Source organism: Plecotus auritus (assembly GCF_963455305.1).
Source record: "Plecotus auritus genome assembly, chromosome: 11".
Lineage (NCBI taxonomy): Eukaryota > Metazoa > Chordata > Mammalia > Chiroptera > Vespertilionidae > Plecotus > Plecotus auritus.
The window spans coordinates 33,694,047-33,713,428 of NC_137777.1; the positions used below are offsets into that span (position 1 = coordinate 33,694,047).

Consider the following 19,382-nt stretch of genomic DNA (forward strand, 5'->3'; position numbering starts at 1 on the left):
GCCAGCTTTGAGGTTATGAAGTTCCTGCTGAATTTTCTAAAGTTGAAACACTGACATTGCTTAACATTTGGTGAATGAGACTTTAACATCTTTGTTTTGTTTGTATTATTCCTAACTTGTGTAGTGTAGATTTGCATAAAATATACTGCCAATCTCTACTGTGTACTCAGTAAAAATAATATTGTAAAAGACTGCAAAAATGACATGGGAAAATGATCCACAATGTAGTCAATGGGAAAAAAGCAAATTACAATGAATAGTGAATACGAGTATATTCCGGTAGGGACAAACAAAATGAGTTATATAGAATTATATTCACCAAGATGTTAATTACGTGGGGAAAGTAAATTATGGCTAATTTTTTTCTTTGTATTTTTCCTTATTTGACAAAAGTTCTTCAATATAATTGGTTATCAGAAAAGGTAATCATTAAAAAATGTTTTAATGATGCAATATAAGATAGCACAGTGGTCTGGATGGAATCACTACCAGCTTCTCCTAGAGTGTGAGCTTGGATGTTTTCTTTTCTTTTTTTTTTTTTTTTTAATATATTTTATTGATATTTTACAGAGAGGAAGGGAGAGGGATAGAGAGCTAGAAACATCGATGAGAGAGAAACATCGATCAGCTGCCTCCTGCACACTCCCCACTGGGGATATGCCCGCAACCAAGGTACATGCCCTTGACCGGAATCGAACCCGGGACCCTTCAGTCCGCAGGCCGACGCTCTATCCACTGAGCCAAACCAGTTTCGGCTTGGATGTTTTCTTAACCCCTTTGTGTCTCAGTCCCCTGATCATCAGGTGAATTAAATGAAATTTTAAATAACTATGTCAATATAGAATTAAAAATGAATTGTTGCATTCATTCAATAGAATATAATACAACAGTAAAAAATTAAGAAACTAGACCTATATACATTATGTATATAAATCTGAAAAACATAATATTGACCAAAATTAATAAGTTGTAGAATGATAACTACATCTAAATTTTTTTTAAAAATGTAAAAACAAAAACAAACAAAAAATCCTTCTTTACGTGAGTATAAATATGAAAGTACCCTGAGAATGAAAATGCCAAATATAGAGTGCTGGTTACCTTTGAGGTAAGAGAGAAGAGAATAAGATCAGGAACAGACAGGCACTCGGGAGGCAGTTGAGCTGTATGACTACTCATTTTATTTTTCAACAGAAAAACTGATATAAATCCATCAAAATACTGTGTAGGCTAAATGGATATTATATTATTCTCTATACTTTTCTGTGTGCTTAAAATACTTTATAATAGTGAAGTTTTAAAATTTTTGCAGTAGAACACACTTGAAGTAGACTGTTACTTTCCCTCTCTGCCTTACTAATACAGTTCCAGGATGATAAAAATGAATACCATGCTTTTGTCCCAGATTTCTAGCTTAGACTTTTGTTTCTCTTTTTCTATTAACAGCTTTACTGGGAATTAGGCCAACTTGGATTAATAATCTAATTAATATATTTTCTTAGTACTTTGGATTTTATTAAGCAATTTCCTTTAGCTTCTGAGAATTGTGTGACTTATTTTAATCACATTCATAGAAAATCAGTCTGTCTGAAGGATGAAGAAACTAGTGTAGTTCTGTTCTCTCAAATTATTACTTGAGTAAAATGGTTCCTTCTTTGGGAATCCACTATACTCAAAGGCAGGGTGTTGGGCTAGATGTTCCCTTTAGGCTTCTCTTAGTTTTGGCATTATAGGCTGTAATTCAGAATCTTCTGTTTGATCATTAGTTCTTTGAAACTAAGCAGTGTTTCTAAACACTTTGACCCTCATAATACCCAGCATAATTCAGTTGCTTATTATGTATTAAAAATTAATTGAAAGAATGGTCAGTACAACTTTGAAACTCTTGGTGCATTTTCTACAGATGCCTCTATTTGTCCTGTGTTCATTAATAACATGGTGCTTTCTTTCCTGTGTTTAGTGATTTAGAATCTAGAAGAGAAGTAAAAAAAGAAGAAGGTGAAGCTTTTGCACGAGAACATGGACTTATCTTCATGGAAACTTCTGCTAAGACTGCTTCCAATGTAGAAGAGGTAAATAAGAGGTCCTTTTAAATGTTTATTATCTTTTTACTTAATATACTTGTTTTATATACTTTAATATTTATTAGTGTATCTTCCATAAGCTTTTAATCACTGATAGTCTTTTAATATCATAAAGTGGGAAAATTTCTTTCCTTTGAAATGCCTTGTAACATTCATCTTAGATCAGACTCTTGACTTATATTCTGAGCCTTCTCTTAAAGCCAAAATGCTTTAACACATCTTTGTATATACATTTTCCCTAAAATCTTTTTTTATGTTGCATGAGAAGGAGGAAAAAGGACACTAATGCAGTTTGGAAATGTTTCAAGATGCTGAACATTTGTAGCTTATTTATAGCCACTTTTGATCAAATAGGTAAAGTATTACTGCTATATAATATTATACAAAGCATGGGAATTCTGCCATCTTTAATAGATAAAATTTGCAGTATCTCAATTATTTCTATTAATCATCTTGAACTTTTGGAAGTTATCTGAACACATTATGTTCCTTTATGCTGTATATGTCTGAATATGGTGTTAATATAGTGTACATAGATGAGTAGACAGTTAATCCTCTATAAGGTATATATGTTGTTACATTCTATTTTAGAAAAAGTCGGAATGAGGCTAAAAATAAGTAGTTTGCCTAGAATAATGCTGTAGTTCTACTTTTTGGGTATGACTCTTAAGGACCAGTAGTTTTATTGCTAGCTTTACCCAGTGGCCAGATAAGTTTCTATTGAACGAGTACAAAAATGTTTTACATAAATGTTAAAGGCATACTTTAAAATTAAATACCCATTGCATTTTGAAGTTATTTATTACATGTTCTTACAAGCTAATATCTTTTTAAGGTATGATTGGCCACAAGCCTTAGAACAGAAAACACGAGAATTCTCTTGATCTGTCCCCAATGTGTTAAAAGCAACTGCCAGAAGGGATTCTAGAAAACAAATGATTAAAGAATCTCATTGTTCTTAGGATAGTAGAGGATGAGGTCATAGGTAGCACTTAGCACTGTGCCTTGGACATAGTAAACAGTGAGTAAATATTTATTAAGAATGATACTTGGAGTTCTTCTAATTAACCTTTGAACCCAGAAATTGACTATAGTAATTGAACAGCATTGGTATTCACTGAAGAATTCTTTCTTAGGTAAGATATTATACTTATCTATACTTGATGAAATGCTCTTGATTGTCCTTATTGCATTTCTCGTAGGCACCAACTAATGCTTTACCTGTTATTGCCAATAATTTCAGCTTGATAACATACAAGAGCAATGTCTCACTTCATACAGCAAATCCAGAGAGAAATCTGTTCCATCACTTTGTTAACTTATAATAAACATGTAAACCTACCTGCTTCAGAAAGGGACTCCTTTATTACAGGTGTTGTATTTGAAATCATAGGGCCAACATGTTATGGGAGTTTCAAGAAATATGAAACATGTCCTTATTGATTATTAACAGTGGATTTTCTTGTTGATTTTGCAAACCACACAGAAAATTGTGTGCATTTTAATATGGTACCATACTATGGAGTCAGATAACAAGATGTCAACTATATATAATAAAGCGTAATATGCAAATCGAACAGCGGAACGGCTAGCCGGACGACCACGCTATGACACCCACTGGCGCCAGGCAGGTGCGATGCGATTGGTTGGGGGCCCGGCCATCGCCCCATGATCGCCTCACACAGGGAAGGTCAGGCCACCGGCTGGCGGAGCGATCAATCAGCGATCGTCCCACAGAGGGAGGCCCTGGCTACCTGGCTGTCAGCAGCGCTGCAGCAGGTAGGCGGGGGTCTCCCGGACTGTGAGAGGGTGCAGGCCGGGCTGAGGGGGGACCCCCTCCTTAGTGCACAAATCTCATGCTCCGGGCCTCTAGTTGGAAAGTAATCCTAGATTTCTAGTTCTATCTCTAATGCCTTTGTGTTCATTTCTCTTACTCTTAACAAGTAATAGGAGGTGTTTATTTATAAGTAGCAAATTACTGTTGTCATTTAAATGAAATACAGGTCTCTCCTCCACTTGCAAAAGTTCCCAATACACCACTTTGCTTTATTGTACTAATGTAAGTCTTTGGTGAAAGCAAAGTGACATAATGTGAACTCTCAAGGAAGTAGAGGATGATACTCTTCACTTTGTGCCATTTCAGCTTAGGAAAGGTTTCATAGGAACACTGTACTTCAGTTAGTTGTGGAAATCTGGTTATTCCATTAATGTTTTGGCAGCACTTGTTACAAACATTCCATATCTATGGTTAATAATAAAAATAATGGTTTAAATTTGATCTGGGCAGGAATTCCTCATACTCATGAGAGAACAGCATTTTATTTATTCATGTAAATTAATTTGCCTCAGAAGCTAAGAATTTAAGAAATAATCTTTTTTTTTTCTTTAATATATTTTTATTGATTTCAGAGAGGAAGGGAGAGGGGGAGAGAGAGAAACACCAATGATGAGAGAGAATCGATTGGCTGCCTCCTGCACGCCCCCCACTGGGGATGGAGCCCACAACTCAGGTATGTGCCCTGACCAGAAATCGAACCATGACCTCCTGGTTCATAGGTTGACGCCTAACCACTGAGCCATGCTGGTTGGGCAGAAATAATCTTTTTTTTTTTTTTTTTTTAATATATTTTATTAATTTTTTACAGAGAGGAAGAGAGAGGAGAGGGATAGAGAGCTAGAAACATCGATGAGAGAGAAACATCGATCAGCTGCCTCCTGCACACCTCCTACTGGGGATGTGCCCGCAACCAAGGTACGTGCCCTTGACCGGAATCGAACCTGGGACCCTTCAGTCCGCAGGCCGACGCTCTTTCCACTGAGCCAAACCGGTTTCGGCAGAAATAATCTTTATAAATCTATTTTTAAAGGAATCATAGACAAGCATTACATAATAAACTCATTCCTGAAATTTTACCTAAAAGCTGAAAATATTTTGTGATCAAGTGTTAAGAAGATGGTGGGCATTGTATGTACTATACAAAAGGGTGCAAACAAACCTGAATCTCCTTACACAATTTAGGAACTGATTGAACTTGAAAATAGTAACCAGAGACTTCTGCATCTGGAAAGTAGGAGTAGACTTACTTTCACCTGTTTCTCCTGCTAAGTACAACTAAAACTTTAAACATTATATACAAAACAATTATAAGAAGACTTGGAAAGGTGGAGGGAAGAAAGGTGACCAGTTAGAGATCTTGGGACTTGAGAAATGAGACAGCAGTGGTTCCCCTTGGTTTTCTTTCTGCCTCATATGTCTCAGATTGGGTGCCAGAGAATCTGATGATCTAGGAAGGCTAACAGGTGCAGGGGAGCGGAAAGCTTACTCTGTAGCCAAAGGACCAGGAAAGGCACTGCCTAGCAAGACAAAGCTTTTAGGAAAGCAGTCTACTGCCCAGCTGGCTGGCTCTCAGTGGTTGAGTGTCGACCTATGAGCCAAGAGGTCAAGGTTCGATTCCGGTCCAGGCACATGCCTGAAATCCCCAATAGGGGGCGTGCAGGAGGCAGCCAATCAATGATTCTCTCTCATCGTTGATGTTTCTATCTCTCTCCCTTTCTTTCTGAAATCAATAAAAATGTATATTTTTTTTAAAAAAGGAATATCGTTCTATAGCCAAACAGAAAAAAAATGAGTGCTGCTTTCACTATCAGCTGACTGTAATGATGTTCTTCCATGCTCATCATTTCCCTGTGGGAGCAGTGTCAGAGGAAGCCATATAAAGTATAGATTTAAAAAGACCCAGAGGCTAATAAAACAGTACTCCAAATGTCAAGTTTTCAATAAAAAGTCACTCTTCCCATCTAGAATCAGGAAGATCTCAAACTAAATGAAAAAGGAAAAAAGGTAAACAGATGCCAACAGGAAGATGACAGATGTTAGAATTATCTGACAAAGATTTTGTTTTTAGACAACCATTATAACAGTGCCTCAGCGAACAATTAGAAGCTTGCTTGAGCTAGCCGGTTTGGCTCAGTGGATAGAGCGTCAGCCTGCGGACTGAGGGGTCCCGGGTTCGATTCCAGTCAAGAGCACATGCAAGGGTTGCGGACTTGATCCCCAGTGGGGGGCCTGCAGGAGGCAGCCGATCCATGATTCTCTCTCATCATGGATGTTTCTATCTCTCTCTCTCCCTCTCCCTTTCTCTCTGCAATCAATAAAAATATATTTAAAAAAAAAAGAAGAAGCTTGCTTGAAACACATGAAAAAAAAAATACAAGGTAGAAAGAAGAACCAGATAGAAATTCTAAAACTGGGAAATATAATAACTGAAATTAAAAACTCGATGGGCGAGATCAGCAAAATGAAAGGTACAGCACGAGTTGGTTTGGCTCAGTAGATAGAGCGTCGGCCTACAGAATGAAGGGTCGTGGGTTCAAGTGTGGTCAAGGGCACGTGCCTGGATTGCAGGCTCAATCCCCAGTAAGGGGCATGCAAGAGGCAGCTGATCAATGATTCTCTTTCATCATTGATCTTTTTATCTCTCTCTCCCTCTTCCTTCCTCTCTGAAATCAATAAAAACATCATTTTTTTTAAAAGAAAGAAATAGTGAACTGGATGATAGAAACAACTCAGTCTAACTACAGAGAGAAAATAGATGGAAAAATTTACAGTACCCCAGAGACCCGTAACACAATAACAAAAGCTCTAACATTGTATTATCAGAAATCTAGAAAGAGGAGAGAAAGAAGATGTTTCTGAGAAAGAACTCAAAGAAATAATGATTGTGATAAGTTTTATGTATACAATTTAATACCTGGAGCAAGTTAAAATATTCAGTGAGATACACTAAAAAACAATAGATAAATTAATATAGAATTCTAAAAAATGTTCAGTTATTCCTCAGAAAGGCAGGGAGGAAAACCAAAAAATAGCAAATAAAAATAAAATGGCAGACGTAAACCGTAATAATTACATGACATGTAAATGATCTAACTACAACAATCAAAAGACAGAGATTGGCAAAGAGGATTAAAAAACATGGTGTCTGCAAGAAACTCACTTCAAATATAAACAGTATAGGCAAGTTGAAAATAAAATGATGGGAAAAGACATATCGCACAATAATCAAAAGAAAGCAGGAGTGAGTAGTAGTATAATATAAAGTAGACTTAAGAGAAAAGAAAATTGCCAGAGACAGTAAGACATATAATAAAAGAAGAATTCATCAGGATTCTTATATTTATTCTTATATCTAGCAGTCTTATATTTGTATACACCAAACAAAAGAGCTGAAAGATATGTGAAGCAAGAACCAATGGAACCAATGGAATTAAACTAGACAGTGGAATTAAACTAGAAATCCAAGACAGTCTCTAATGATGATTATGATATTGTCTATTTCTCTTTTCAGCTTTCTTGGTTCCAGTTATTAATAACAGATAATTGGAAAAGTTTCCAGAGACTTAGAAACTAGACAGTACACTTCTAAATAATATAGGTGTGAAAGGGGAAGTCTCAAATGAAATTTTAAAAACATTGAACTTAATGAAAATACAATGTATCAGAATTTGTGGGAAACACAATATTCAGAAAGGGAAATTTATAGCATTAAATGCATACATTAGAAAGAAGAAAAGTCTCCAATGAATAATCTTAGCTCCTAAGTCAAGAACCCAAAGCAAATACAAGGCAGGAAATAATAAAGATAAGAGCAGAAATCGGCAAAATTAAAAACAGGAAAGCAATAGAGAAAATAAAAAGAAGCTAGGTTTTATTTTGTTTTGTTTTTAATATATTTTTGTTGATTTTAAAGAGGAAGGGAGAGGGAGAGAGAGAGAAAAACATCAGTGGTGAGAGAGAATCATTGATTGGCTTCCTCTTGCAAGCCCCTTACTCTGGGGATCGAACCCGTAACCCTGGGCATGTGCCCTTGATCAGAATTGAACCCGGGACCCTTCAGTCTGCAGGCTGACACTCTATCCACTGAGCCAAACTAGCTAGGGCAGAAGCTAGATTTTAAAGGCCAGTAAAATTGACAGATTTTTGACAAAACTGACAAAGAGGCAAAGAAAGAATATTACCACTATCATGAAGAAAACAAGATACAGCTACTGACCCTGCAGGCATCAAAGGAATAATACATAAATATGATAAATTAGATGAAATAGACCAAAAAACCCCACAAACTATCAAAACTCACCTAGTGTGAAACAGATTATTTGGAATAGTCATATAACTATTAAGGAAATTGAATTAATAATTTTAAAATTTCCCCAGAAGAAATCTCTAGACCCCGATAGTTTCACTGGAGTTTACCAAACATTTAAAGAAAAATTGAGCAGCAATTCTACACTAACTTTTCCAGAAAGTAGAAGAGATAGAACATTTATTAATTCATTTTATGAAGCTAATGTTACCCAGATACCAAAACCAAAGAAAGTACAAAAAAACAAAGTACAGACTGATAGCTTTTATTAATATATAAACAAAAATTCTCAGCAAAATATAAGCAGATAGAATTTCAACAATATATGAAATAATATACAGGTACATAAAATATATACATCATGGCCAAATGAAATTTGTGCCAGACATGCAAGGCTCATTCAGTATTCAAAAGCCAGTCTGTATAATCCACCATTTTAATAGGAAAACCACATTATAAGCAGTCAGTGCTGAAAAAGCATTTGACAAAATTAAACACATATGTTTTTAAATTCTCAAAAAGGGGGCGGGGGATTGAAAAGGACTTTCTCAGCTTCTTAAAGAGCATCTACAAGAAATCTACAGCTGACATTATACTTAATGGCGAAAGACTGAATGCTTTAGCCTTAAGATCAGGAACAAGACTAGAATGTCTGCTCTCTCACCATTCATTTAACATATTGGTGGAAGTCCTAGCCAGTGCAATAAAGCAACTTAATAAAGGCACACAACTCAGAAAGGAAGAGATAAAACTGTATCTGCTTGTGTATGATATGATTGGCTCTATAGAAAAACCCAAGGAATTCAAACACACACACACACACACACACACACTGTGAAAAGTGGGTTCAGCAAAGTTACAGACTACAAGACAAATACAGTCAAACCTCGGTTCTCAACCAAGTTGTTCATAGAAAAAATGTCTTAGGTTTTCGACCTGAAAACCTTTTCATGCTGATATCTCAGCATGACGAAAAGCTTCTCTCTCTGGGCCTCACCAGCAGCCAAGCCTCTCTCTCCCCCAGAGGTCAGCAGTTCAGCCCGCTCGCCAGCAGCCTGGGGTGGCTGCCCATCACCCCCTAACCACTCCCCTGCCAGCCTGATTGATGCCCAACTGCTCTCCCCTGCAGGCCTGGGTCCCGCCCCCCCCCCCCCCCCACAACTGCCCTTCCCTGCAGGCCTGGTCGCCCCCAACTTCCCTCTGCAGGCCTGGTCCCTCCCAACTGCCCTCCCTTGCAGGCCTGGTCCCTCCCAACTGCCCTCCCCTGCTGGCCTGGTCGCCCACAACTGCCCTCCCTTGCAGGCCTGGTCCCTCCCAACTTCCCTCCCCTGCTGGCCATCTTGTGGTGGCCATCTTGTGTCCACATGGGGGCAGCCATCTTGTGTGTTGGAGTGACGGTCAATTTGCATTATTACTCTTTTATTAGATAGGATAGGATTGCTTAAATGGGGAGGGGAGCTTTTTGCAGCAGGAGGAGATGCTCTTGGCACACAAAAACATATAATCCATATATCTGGACTGATAGCCAGCCATATGCACTATACTGCCAAACGGGTCATTAAAAAATTGATTCACTTTCTTACACCTTACACCAAACAGCTGTTGCCCTTAAAACCCCTCCTCAGCCCCAACCTTAGGTTCTGCCTTTGCAGTTCACCCAGAGTAGGTTCTGACTGGTCAGTTTCTATACTAGTCAGCGTCAAAAGCTCCGCTTCCTAGGCAGCCATTGGCTCCTCGCAGTTCACCCAGATTTGATTCTGATTGGTCGGTCACTATGTCAGTCAACATCTCCGGGCCTATCTCCGGGCCTGATCAGAAGTGGTTAGGGGCAAACAGGAAGGCAGGTAGGCGAGCAGTTGGGAGCCAGCAGTCCTGGATTGCGAGAAGGGATCCCAGATTGGAGAGGGTGCAGGCTGGGCTAAGGGACACACACCCCCATGCACGAATTTCGTGCACCGGGCCCCGAGTATACTCATAAATGTGATAGAAGTACACCCTAGAGTTCATCTCCTAAATGTCAATGAAATTAAAAAGCCAATTTTGACCAAATATTCTTGTCTATATGGTATTCCCATAGTAATAGATCAGAACTGTTTACATTTTCAATTTCCATTACTTCGGATTTTTCAAACAATATTTGGATGCTATACACATTTGAGTGCATAACATGTGGGGGGAAACCCTTTATTTAGTTGCCTACCACTTACTCAACTAAGATTTATGCTGAATGTGCAGAACATTTATAGTGTCATCACTTTTTATATTAGGAAAATGAGGTTTCGGCTCTTTACCTCTGGTTGAAAAAAAATATTTTGAACTCCATTTTACTAAAGGTTTTGCTGATTAGCAAATAAGAATCGACTGTGTGACCAGCAATATTGAGGACATCAAGATATCATGTCTGCTGGTAACTGCCCTGGCTTCCCATCAGGTTCACAGCTCCTCACCCCCTGGCAGTTCATTCCAGAACCACAACTTTGTTTAGTGTCCTGCTCTGCAGGGTTCCAGGGAGATCTGACCCTATGGTTTCTCCTGTGACAGACTGAGGAGGTGGTATGAAGATGACGAGCTCCTTCTCCTGTCCCTGGACTCCAGTGATGTGTATTGCACACGCTGTTATCAGCTTTTAGAAGAGAGGAAAATTTTTTTCAGAAGTGTTTTCAAATGATTGAAACATGTCAAGTAGCTGAAATAATAATGCTGTTGTATATTTGTACGGCACATTGTCAAAGTTCTTTTACGTCCATCATCTCCATTTTCTCTGGAGGACTCAACCCCAGGAGTTTCGGTTCCCTATCCATTCCCCTTTATGTTGTGTTACACAGTGGAGAAAAGCAGGACTGAGGTTATTCTCTCCTTCTTTGAGGAGTGTTCATTAAAATGATCACTTCTACATCGTCAAACCAGTTCAGAAGGAGCTGGATATACCCTCCCCCTTTTTTAAAAAGTATAAAACAGGATTTACACAGTATATTAGTTTTTGAAACCCACTGTTGAGAAACTTGTTGACTTTTATGTAACCCAGAGATTTCCAAGTGTGATTTAGCCATTCCCCTCTCCCCCCCAAAAAAAAAATGAAATTAGGGGTGGGGACACACAACGTCTAAGGGATTAGTGTCTCTTTTATTTTGCTTATTCTCTTCATGGTAACATACAGATTGCAGTGGAGGATGTGGACACGATTTTGAAGCTCAAACTATATTGCAAAAACATTTTTTCCCAAATAAGTTGTATTTGGAGCAGTCCTTCTCAAACATTAATATGCATTCAAGTCACCTAGGAATCCTGTTAAAATGCAGATTATGATTCAGTAGGTCTGGGGCCTGAAAGTCTGCTTTTGGATCCAGTTCTCAAGTGATGTTGATGCTGCTGATCATGGATTCACTCTGAGGAGTATGGAAACTGAGGAATCTGGCAGAGTCCTTTCCCATCTCCTCAGAGACATTCCTTCAAAATGTCTCATCATCTTCATCCTCTCTTTCTCTACCTATTCTTGGCTCTCAGCGTATAGTTACATAATCACATTCAACTATCTTAAAAATAAAAATCTGTCATTTTCAGTTCTGGATATGTTCTCTTCTAACTTGTAGTAAGACCCATATCCATTTCCTCATTCTTCTTCACATCTCAGTGACTTCCTCTACCATGCATGTCCAAGGTCACACTGGAACTCCTAATTGCCTCACCTAACAAATGCTTTTCTGTTCTTACTTTAATCCCTTGGGGGGTTTTTGACTTCTCTTATATAAACTTCTTTTTCCTTAGCTCCAATACCATTTTCTCCTCTTTGTGCCTTTCTAGCCTTCCCAGACCCTTTTCCAGCTTTTCTTTCGTGTTGAAATGTCACCTAGATCCATGATTTCAGATACCCTTCTTGGGGTGTGTGTTCAGCTCCACATTGACCACTGCTCTCTGGACATCTCTGCACGAGTGGCTCTTAGTCCTTCCCAGTTTACCACACGCAGACTGAACTGATAACCCTTCTCTCCTGCAGATCTTCAGTCTCCTACATCCTAGAGCAGTCCCTTTCTCCAACCACTTTACAGTCATTTATTCAGTCACCACGTATCATTTTCCACTTGTGTCTTGTTATTTCTACCTGTCCAGTATCTCTCCAAGTTGTCCTTCCTTCATAGCCTCCTATTTGGACTCCCTGTCTTTATTTTTTTCAATCCTCCAGTGGTCGGCAAACAGCGGCTTGCGAGCCGCAGTTTGCCACTCCGTTGACTAACGAGTTTGCCGACCACTGTCACATACTACCCTTTACCTCTTTGCACACAATATGCCACAATTGCCTAATCCTCACAGCTTCCAAGTACACGGTAACATTTAGTCTTGTCCAGTGGTCGGCAAACTCATTAGTCAACAGAGCGGCAAACCGCGGCTCGCAAGCTGCATGTGGCTCGCGAGCCGTGGTTTGCCGACCACTGCTCTACACCTTGCATGTCAAATTCACAGCCCGCAGGGCACATGCCTCATTTATTTGGCCTGTGTTAGCCTTTGAGTTTGACGTGCTTGCTCTACACTGTTGCCTGTGAGATCTTTCTAAAAATGAAAATTGAATGTCACACCCCAATTTTATTAAATCATGTTGGTGGTTCCCCACAGCTTCAGAATCAAACTCGTTTGCTTATAATACAAGTCTCTTTTTCTGCCAACTCCCCACAGTGTGTTCTCCATATTAAACTAAGAGCCAGCAGCTGGGTAGTGCTCTTGACCCTCCACAGAAAGTGTTCTCTGTACTTGAAATGCCCTTCTTTCCTGCTTGACCCTTCAAAGATATAGTCAAGTTTGAGCCTCCTCTGGGAATGATACATAGCGTCACTTCCCTGTTCCCTACACCACCACACACAAGCACACAGTCAGGATTTATATGCTCTTTTCTCTGCATTCATTCATTTATCATCCTGAGCATGAATGAATTTATCTTAGCCCTCTATGACAGCGTATGTGTGTGGTGTGTGTGTGTGTGGAAAATTGAGGCAAAAGTCTGGTAATTAAAAATATCTTAAAACTGTTGAAAAATCAGTGCTAGAAATTCTTGGCTTAGTTGTTAAAGTACTAAAGATAGAGCTAAGATGAAAATCCAGCCAGCTAATCCTGAAACAGATTGCAGAAGCCTGCCAGTCCATAAACTGACATCAGATAGGTGGATTTCTATGTCAGGGGGAAACACATGACCTGGTAAGACTTCAGTAACGAAGAAGAGCAATTTCAAGGTCTCTTGCTAAGACTTGTGTCCTGTTCCTGTACTTGAAAATCCACAGACTTAATTGGATTGAGAACACATCCTACTTAACTTGGGCTGTGTTGTCAGGACTTTCCAGTGGAAATCTGACCTGACTCTGTATCAGGCTTGAGGAGAGTTTAGTTTAATAAATATTTACTACTCTCTTGCACAAATTGGAAGATTTTGCTAACTAGCATCAGCTTCTCTATCCTTATTTAGCAATCACTTTAGAGAACTTTAAGGATGATCCAGAGCACACTAAAGAAAGTTACATTCATCTTCTGTACTTTTAAACCAGGATAGCTAAACTTTACTGAAGAAAATCATGCTGATGTATGCAGATCACACACTTACACACTCGCACATTGATCTGTAGTGTATATTCATAGGCTCACAGTTTATATATAAATCACCAGCTACCAAGATTTTCCCGCCTGTATATGACATAAGCATTAGAACTCCATGTATAAAATAACTATTCATTCCATCCTTGAAACCTGATTTTCTTCCTTTTTTATTTATCTCAATTCACGGCATACCCTTCCATCTTAATCACTTAAGCTAAAAGTGGAGTCCTCCTTAAACACCTTACCATTCTTACCCTACTTAAGAAGTCCTGCTAATTTCTCCAAAGTAGATACTAAGTGACTCCTTACTGCTCTCCCTCTTGCCAATTTTACCTCCTTATAATTCATCCTTTAAACCAGGGGTGGGGAGCCTTTTTCTATCAAGGGCCATTTGGATATTTATAATATCGTTCGTGGGCCATACAAAATTATCAACCTAAAAATTAACCTGCTAGGCCCTAGCCAGTTTGGCTCAGTGGATAGAGCCTCGGCCTGTGGACTAAAGGTTCCCGGTTTCGATTCTGGTCAAGGGCACATGCCCATGTTGGGGGCTTGATCCCCAGTAGGAGGCGTGTAGGAGGCAGCCGATTAGTGATTCTCTCTCATCATTGATGTTTCTATTTCTCCCTCTTCCTTCCTCTCTCTCAAATCAATTAAAATGGTGTGTGTTTTTTTAAATTACCCTGCTATATTTGTTCAAACATTTCATTAATTCCTAATGCCTTGGCAGGGCCAGACCAAATGTTTTAGGGCCTTATACAGCCCATGGGTTGGACATTCCCCACCCCTGCTAAACTATCCTCTCATATTGTATCCCACCTGTTTCCTACCTTTTCAGGGTTCCTTAATGTCTAGTGGGCCACTTCTTGACATGTCTGTCTGACCTCAGCTTCCCACTGAGCTTAAAATCCTCCCCTCTGTCCAGAATGCTCTTTCCTCCCCTCAGTTTTCCTAATAAATGAATAGGAGCTTGCTTATTGCTCAGGCCTTCACTCACATTTTTTTTTTCTCTTGACAGTGTTTACCATCAGCTGTTCTTGCCACATTTTCCCGATTGTGGAAGTTTCCACGCTATGTTTCAGTTTTGAATTACATCTATCCTGTACTATACCCTTCAGGTTAAAGATACTCATAATTTACGAGTACGCTCGATGCTTGGTACTAATCAAGTACTCAGTAAATGCTTGTTTAATGGAAGAAATAAATTACTAAGGAATTAAACATATTTGTGTGTTGTCTCTGACAGAAAATAGGAACAGGAAATTCTTAAATACTATAATCCCCAACCCCTTCTAACCTAATTATTCCAGTTCCTTCCCGCCTTTATTTTCCTGGTAAAATTGGTCAAGATTTGTTTAGGCCACCTCCTGTCATCGTTAATAAATATTTACTGGTGCTGTTAGTTTTTGTAAAGGGAAGGAAGGACACAAAGGATGCAAATAATCACAAATATTAAGTACTTATCAAAATAATCCTAGAAATCCAAAATAATTTTTAACTAGAAGCTTTTTAAAGGATGTGAGACGTGTGCTTTTTAAACCAAATATAGCAGTGGTCCTCTTTCTTTTAATGGAACACAAGAAACTCAGTATGAAAGAAATAAAAGTAGACTGTGTTTGCTTTGGAATTGGGGGTGGGATGCTGTGGGAAATGGGGGGGAGATGAGAAAATGGTCTTCCTTCACTGGGCACTACCTACTTCCTACGCTCATCCCCAAGAGTGGCCCTTGCAGGATTTCCTTGAAAGCTACTATATTGGATGATGTATGTATGAGTCCTCTCCCACTGAAGAAGCTAAATCAAATAAAATCAGAACATTTTAAAGTCGCAGAATTTGAAGGAGTTTTGTATTTAAACTGCACAATCTTGAATTCTAGTCTAATGTTCTTTTCCCAAAACTTTCCTATCTTTAAGTCTGATTTCAATATATTTTATTCTTTAGGGCTCACATTACATGTTGCTAATTTACTCTTTAAGTGTTTAGCTTTATTTAATCAAGAACTACTTTCAGTTCACTGAAGAGCGTTGATCACTGTTTCTCTCCTTTAGTCTACAGTGTTTCAGGGCACATTCACATCTAGTACCTGTGTCCTCTTCTCCTATCATTCCCCACATGTCACCACACTCAAATATTTGGATGAGAAAAGCTAGCGTGCATCAAGTGCTACATGGCAAGCACTGTTTTCATTGTGTTATAGTCATGAATGTGTTACATTCATCCTCCCAACAATTAATATGAAGGAGGTACCATTATTATCCTGTTTACAGAAAGGTTAAGCAGTGAGTCCAAAGCAACACACGAGGTTTGAACCTACACAGTCTGGTTCTAGAGCCCCACCCTTAACCATTCTGCTAATCTTATAGTAGGTATAAATACCTTCATCCCACAAACAGATTTTCTTTTTTAATATATTTTTATTGATTTCAGAAAGGAAGGGAGAGGAAGACAGATTGAAACATCAATGATGAGAGAGAATCATTGATTGGCTGCCTCCTGCACACCCTCTCCTGAGGACCCAGCCCACAACTTGGGCATGTGCCCTTGACTGGAATTGAACCCGGGACCCTTCAGTCTTCAGGCCCACGCTCTATCCACTGAGCCAAACCAGCTAGGGTACAACCAGATTTTCTTGAAAGCAAATGAGAGAAAATTAATTTCCTTATTTTTATACATTCCTTGACTTTTTTTTTTTTTTTCAGAAGTAATCGACACCTATGTAAATCATTTAGAATAGTGACTGGCCTATAGTAAGTACTTAGTAAATACTGGTTATTATTAGCTTCGGCAAATGGACACCTGTAACATACATAGCATTGTTAGCAATTGAGAAGAAAAGTAAACAGCATTTTAGTTATCTAAAGAGTCGCTTATTTTACAGAGTACTAAAGAGTCGCTTATTTTACAGGGTACTTTGTCTCTAGCATTTGTTCAAGATACTTAAATAAAACTAAGGTACTTCGATTTATTTTGAATTCTTACCTAACAGGCACTGTAATTTTTATATTTCCACCAGGTGGCAGCATGTTACATAAGGAAATAATTTGTGTTACTCTGTTGTAGAGAATTTATTTTCAGTGTTTTGCCTTTAAAACTGTTAAACCATAATAAAAATACAGTTTTGCCTCTATTCTCTCTCATCAGCTGTGAAGGCCCTCTTAGCACATTGTGCACGGCCTGTAGCCAAACCTGCTTCAGTCCTGCCCTGCACATGTTCTCCCTATGCCACTCAGCACAGAATGTTTATTTTTCCTGCATCTTCAACAGAGTTCAGCCCTGTGCTTAGATTCTCCCAACTAAATAGTTTATTTCAGCAACAATAGGAACTACATCCTCTTCCTATATCTTCCATAGTGCCTAGAGAAGTGTTGACCTGTGGTAACAATTTAATAGATGCCCTTGGGTAAATGACAAATGATAAAGGTAGGGTGTTAGTGTTTGCTGAATATGTATTTGAATCATAATGCATTTATAGTTTTGCCTTACATTTACTTTGATTTGTGCTATAAAAGTCCCTGAAAATTTACTTAACACATTGCACACCAGTAGTTTTATTGTTAGCTTTACCCAGTGGCCAGTTAAGTTTCTATTGAACAAGTGCAAAAAACGTTTTACAAAGTATCGTACTTTAAAAAGATATTAGCTTGCAAAAACATGTAATAAATAACTTCAAAATACAATGGGTATTTAATTTTAAGGCGTGCCTTTAACATTTATGTAAAACACTGTGTAATATGAAAACACGAGAATGCTCGTGATCCGCCCGTGATGTGGTAAGTTTAGATATTATCAGGACCATTCAGATAACTACTGCCAAGGGTTGAAAGATTAGTGTATGAGGTGGAAGGCAATTAATGGCTAATGAAGGTAAAGGACTGAACATGGCAATTAATCAAAGTAGGGCAAAGGGGGAGAGCTAATGGTAAAATGAAGAGAGTCAGACTCCTGATACTGAAGTGGAGCACTGCGTGGGAGAGCAGGAGGCTCGCCAAATTAAGTTGGCTGCAAGGAAATCTGTTTATACTTCATAATCATGGATCTGCCTAGATATTGTTTGTTTCACAGGGTTGATAATGCAATCCTTTGACATGAGTTTCTCAGCAAATATTGTTTCCTATTCCATAACCTATTAATATTTGGATTGACTATATGTGAAATGTGAAGTATATATGAACATAATATTCTTACAGTTCTAACTTATGTGTCACAAAACCTGTAATCTTTAAGATGTCATGTTTCACAAATATTGTGTTAACTAATGTTAAAATTTTTCTGTAGGTATGCCATCAGCTTGCTCATTTTTCTGATATTAAGGAAATAAGTGTTCCACATAGATTTTTACTCTTACCCTTGTATACATCAAACTTGTAAGAATAATGATAAAAGTTCTCAAAAACATATTTTCTATTTTTTATGTTAAACGGGAAATACTGAACCTCCCTCTCTGGGATGACTTGGACTCTGCCGTCAGGAGCTATCTGCACAAGTCTGTTGTTGCCACAGCTGCTGTTGAGTGCAAGTCCCCCCAGTCTCCCTTCCCCTAATGCTACACATGCTCATCCCCACTTAAAAGGTGCACAGACACACCCCTCATGCCTGCTCTCTTTATTTCTCCTCCCCCCTGCCTCAGAATTTGCTTCTATAGCCTGGGAAATAGAAAAGGTAAAACTGGTTAAAATTCTAAAATTGGAAGGAATTTTAAGTTAAGGCTATCTTATTAAAAGCATGAGCTTTTAAAGTAAAGCCTTTGTAGTTTCTATTTAACTTGTTGCTAATTTCCTCATTTTTTTCCCGTGTTCTAGAGATATTTCAGAATGTTACATTTCTACCTTGAAAAATATATATGAGGCTTGATTTTTAGTGAACAGAGTGAAATGAGAAATTAAAATGTTGGCCATTTATTGCAATAATTATGTATCTCTTGTCTTTCCAAGTTCTTGAGATGCTTTGCAGTTTTAGTGGACAGATATTGTCTGTGACACCTAAGACTCTTATCTTAAAAGTTTCATTTGAGCTCTATTAAGCCTTAATGTTCATTGTATTTAGGAACTGGATAATTTCCGTTTATAGCCGCACATTTTTAAAACAGGTACACTAATGTGTACATTTGTCACATTGGGTTTTAAACTCTGAGGACTCATTAAAATTGATCAGTAATTAATCACTTAATAATATTAAATATTTTTAATAATAATAATATTTTTCACTATGATGTAGTTAAACAATCCACTTATCTAGTATCTGATCTATAATAAGTACTATTTAGGCAATAGAATTAGTAGTGATTAGGAAATTTTATGTAGCGTAGCTTTCTTAAGGCAGGTTTTATTTTTTATTTTTTATTAAGGCAGTTTTTAAAGTGATTCATCAACTCCTTAGCAAAAAGTCAAAATTGCACATTTAATATTGACTTTTATAACTTAAGTGTTTATATGAAGTTGTAACTCACTTATAGAACCTTGTAGCTCTGTGTAACATTCTAGTGAAATGTACACATATGGGTGCCCCTATAAGGAATTCCAGCCCTGTGAATTTATGAATCTGTTGACTTCAGTATTTAGTCAGACTGGTTTCTGAGGCC

The 19,382-nt window shown here is 38.2% G+C and overlaps 1 protein-coding gene across 1 annotated transcript in view; it reads left to right on the forward strand.

Moving 5' to 3' along the window:
- RAB2A (RAB2A, member RAS oncogene family) overlaps nucleotides 1-19,382 on the forward strand; it is a 78,079-nt gene that overhangs the window by 49,917 nt on the left and 8,780 nt on the right. Inside the window, exon 6 of the mRNA XM_080646195.1 lies at nucleotides 1,961-2,072. Within this exon, the coding sequence (XP_080502321.1) occupies nucleotides 1,961-2,072 (112 nt within the window). The remainder of the gene's footprint in view (nucleotides 1-1,960; nucleotides 2,073-19,382) is intronic.